Here is a 3,542-nt window from a genome sequence, read left to right on the forward strand (position 1 = left end):
TTCCGTCGTTTTCTCTCCGATCATCCGACGCGGGATACCTGCGTCGTGATATTTTTTCGCGATACAAACGCTTCGTCATGTTACGCTTCAAATCTGTTTTCGTGTCTGTTCGCAAATCCAACAATTTATAAGATACAATTTTTACTCGATCGTTAAATTAAGATGATGAAAGTTCGAAATCACGGGGAATTTCTTCGTGTTTTTTTTTTTTTTCGAAAACATTTTTCTCGAAAAATAGACCTTGAAATGGATGAAAGAAAATTGTTGTACGAGTTCGTATCTGGCACTCATATGGCACAGTACTGTAAATACGGTATAAATGCGAGATTATTTGTCGTCTCGAGGAGAATGATCAAGACGAGGAGAGATCGTGGAAGGACAGATATACGTGAACCGGTTAACGTTGGCAAATTGTTGTTTAGAATATGAATGAAGGGTGTGGCCTGCTTCGGCTTTGACACCCGAATCTACATTTCTAATGCACTCGTGCGCCCGTTTCTTCGACTTGATCCTAGATTACGCGGAATATCAAACGCGTGACCCATTCACGAGTTTCTCTCCACGAGATCGAGATCGACGGAGCATCGCGAATCACGTACGAGGAAGGATCTCCCTCCTCGCTTCTTCGATTGAAATGGAATTACTTTAAAAAAAAGAAAAAAAGGAAAAAAAAAAGAAAGAACGCATACGTTATTCGAACATGCGTTATCGAGGGGGAAACGATAACTGTACAATACGTACGTCGATGGATGAGGAAACATGAGGTTGACTTCAAGGTGTCCCTGTCAAAAATGTTTTTGACATTTCTCTTAAAGTTTACAAGTAACCTCATTTCACTATAGCACGATTGGCAATTTTGATATAAAAATCGCGGAGTTGGCAAAGTTTTATCCGCTTAATCATGGTTGCCCAACGTAATTCACGAAATCGGAAGTATTTAACTTCGCCGTGATTGGGTCTGGTTATGGCTTATGACGAAGAATGGCTCTCAAGATTGTTTAAGCGAAAATGCAAAAGACAACTTCCGATGGCGAGGTGCCACGACACGAAGTGTAGCATTAACAATGAAGCCAGTAGAAATGATGTGAATAGATGTCACGCCGACAACGTTTCGAGGTATGTATTATCCACGTTTAAATCCATCTTTTTGAATAGGTTATATTATTTTAAACCGATTTATTTCTATTCGTTTCCATTAATGAAAATACCACGTCGCTCGATATAATCTGCTTTACGATAAATATCTTTATCGGACGAAACAATGCTCGTTTTTATTTATTCGAATAACGGAAAATCAACGCGATACACACGCTCCACGAGTAAACCTAAAATTATCAAATCGAATCATTATGGTGTTAATCAAATCGTAAAAAATTCCCCCATTTTTTCGATCCTGTATCGCGCGTGTATTTAATAATCCGCGTGTATTTTTCATTTTAAATATAAAATCTACGTTTGTAAATTTCGACACACGCGTGGATACATAGTACATATTCGTTCAAATCGTTTTAATATCCTCGCGTTTCGATCAATTATTACGATATTTTCGAATGATTTCTCGTCGATTTTAAAGAGGAATTTACACCACAAGACAAAAATGCGGTGAAATAACGATGCTTGAACGGATAAAAAAAAAGGGGGAAAGATTGGGCGCGAATCTAGGGGAGGCAGGCAGCCCGGTGGACCGAAGTTTGAACGAAAGCGCCTTTTCGAAAATCGATAGAGAGAAGTTCGTGAGGCGTCGACTACGCTCGTGAAAGTTCGCACGGCCACTAATCAATCCGCGGGAGGTTTCGTGTTTATCAACAAGTGCCGCATACACCTGGCCTTGTTCGCGTCAGCTTCCGTGACGGGTTCGTTCGGGGATCGTCACCACGATTCGGGTGACAACCCCTTTCGTCATCGGTGCTCGTCTCGAATCGTGTGTCGAAGTATGACGAGGTTAACCGTCCTGCTCTCGCGCAGCCATCGCTTCGCCGCGTGACAAACCGTGCGATTGTTCTCGTTGTCGTCGTCGTCGTCGTCGTCATCGAAGGTTATCCGCCTCCTCCTCCTCCGATATTTCCGCCTCCTCTCCTCCTCTCCTCGCTTTTCGCCACCATTTTCTCCATTTTCTCGCTCCCGTGAGTTCATTGGAATTATTCGACTATTAATAACGCCGCGATCGTCGTGTCGTTGCACGATGGTGATTCTTGTTTTTCGCGAGATTTTCCTGAAGTTGGAGAACGAACAGTGGTGATTATGAATTTTGGGGAATTTTTCAATGGTGATTTTTTTCTTATATTCTCGTGATCAGATCATTGTCGTTGTGAAGGAAATAAATTGATTGGAAAGAGGTTAAGAGTTAGAGTTGGGCCGCGAAATGACGATAATTAAACGAAGGACATTATCAAGAGTCGCTCTGTTTCTTTGTTCTTTTTTTTTTATCGTTTTTATTTATTGATATTGTTTTTCATTCCAAGTAATTGCTGTTAAATTTTACCGGATAATGTTTTTTTTCTTCTTCTTTTTTTCGAATCTCGACAATCACGTTTTATTAATATTTATAATGATTTCATTTGTATGCCGATTCATTTAAGAATATATTTCGGAATTGTCTTTGAAAATTTCTTCATATTTAAACGTGTTCATGTCATTTTAAACATTATTTTCATGAAAAGAGGAATAACTCGCCCGTTTATTATAATTTAGCGTCCAAAGATTTCCATTGGATTGATGATCTCATATAAAACGACTATGAAACGACGTTTTCCATCTTTTGGCAAACGGATTTCGATGTTGCCATCTTTATAATAATCCACGCTCTTTCGACATATGTTTGCGCGTTGAAATCCGTCAATTTCGAAACAAGTTCTCATATTTTAAAACGAAACATAATCTCCTTAAAATCTAAAGAGAAAGAGAGAGAAATTCTCTTTCCCAATCGAGCGAGTTAAACATGGTCAGTGAATTTTTTATTCTCAATTTCTCATGGATTATTATACAAACGTACAACGCGTTGTGAAAGTGAAGTGAATCGTCGAGTCTCAAACGATATATAATATATACGCTTGAAAATTGATTAAAATTAAAAATTATTGAATTAAAAAGTTACATTTGACGAGTGTGCACAAATTAGACGTGGATACGGTGTTTTTCTTCTTCCGTGACACGCGTACTTTTGTACTTTCGAGTGACGAGGTTTCGCGATGCATCGATTAATGATCGAGGGATGCGATCGAGGAGGGTGGGATGGAAAATGTGGGAAAAGGGGGACGGTTTTCGGAAAGCGGCCGTCACTATAAATAGAGGCGCCTCATGCGTGCGTGCTATGCTTTTAAACATAGTTTTGGCAGCGCGAAACGTCAAACCGCCTCGGAGTGGCAAAGCGCGTGGATCGTTTCGCGAAATTCAAGCATTGGCCGGGCATTCTCTGCAATATTTGTCCCGATCCAAACCGACCGTGACATCTTTCAAAGTATCCAGGAATAAAATGTGACACCGTGTGTGTGATCGCAATAAAAAGAAAAGGGGGGAAAAAAAAAAAAAAAAAAAAAAAAAAA

The 3,542-nt window shown here is 39.8% G+C and overlaps 1 protein-coding gene across 5 annotated transcripts in view; it reads left to right on the forward strand.

The window, feature by feature from the left end:
* The first annotated feature begins 744 nt into the window (after positions 1 to 744).
* LOC102675360 (cytosolic carboxypeptidase 1-like) overlaps positions 745 to 3,542 on the forward strand; it is a 35,399-nt gene continuing 32,601 nt past the window's right edge. Inside the window, exon 1 of one of the 5 annotated variants that reach the window (XM_031509116.1) lies at positions 745 to 1,116. In XM_031509116.1, the coding sequence (XP_031364976.1) occupies positions 965 to 1,116 (152 nt within the window). In that variant the 5' untranslated portion in view covers positions 745 to 964. Of the gene's footprint in view, positions 1,117 to 1,717; positions 2,236 to 3,542 lie in introns of those variants that run through there. The other 4 variants (XM_031509118.1, XM_031509117.1, XM_031509119.1 and 1 more) reach the window with 4 other exon arrangements.

The sequence above is a fragment of the Apis dorsata genome, unplaced genomic scaffold (genome assembly GCF_000469605.1).
Source record: "Apis dorsata unplaced genomic scaffold, Apis dorsata 1.3 scaffold_127, whole genome shotgun sequence".
Classification (NCBI taxonomy): Eukaryota; Metazoa; Arthropoda; class Insecta; order Hymenoptera; family Apidae; genus Apis; species Apis dorsata.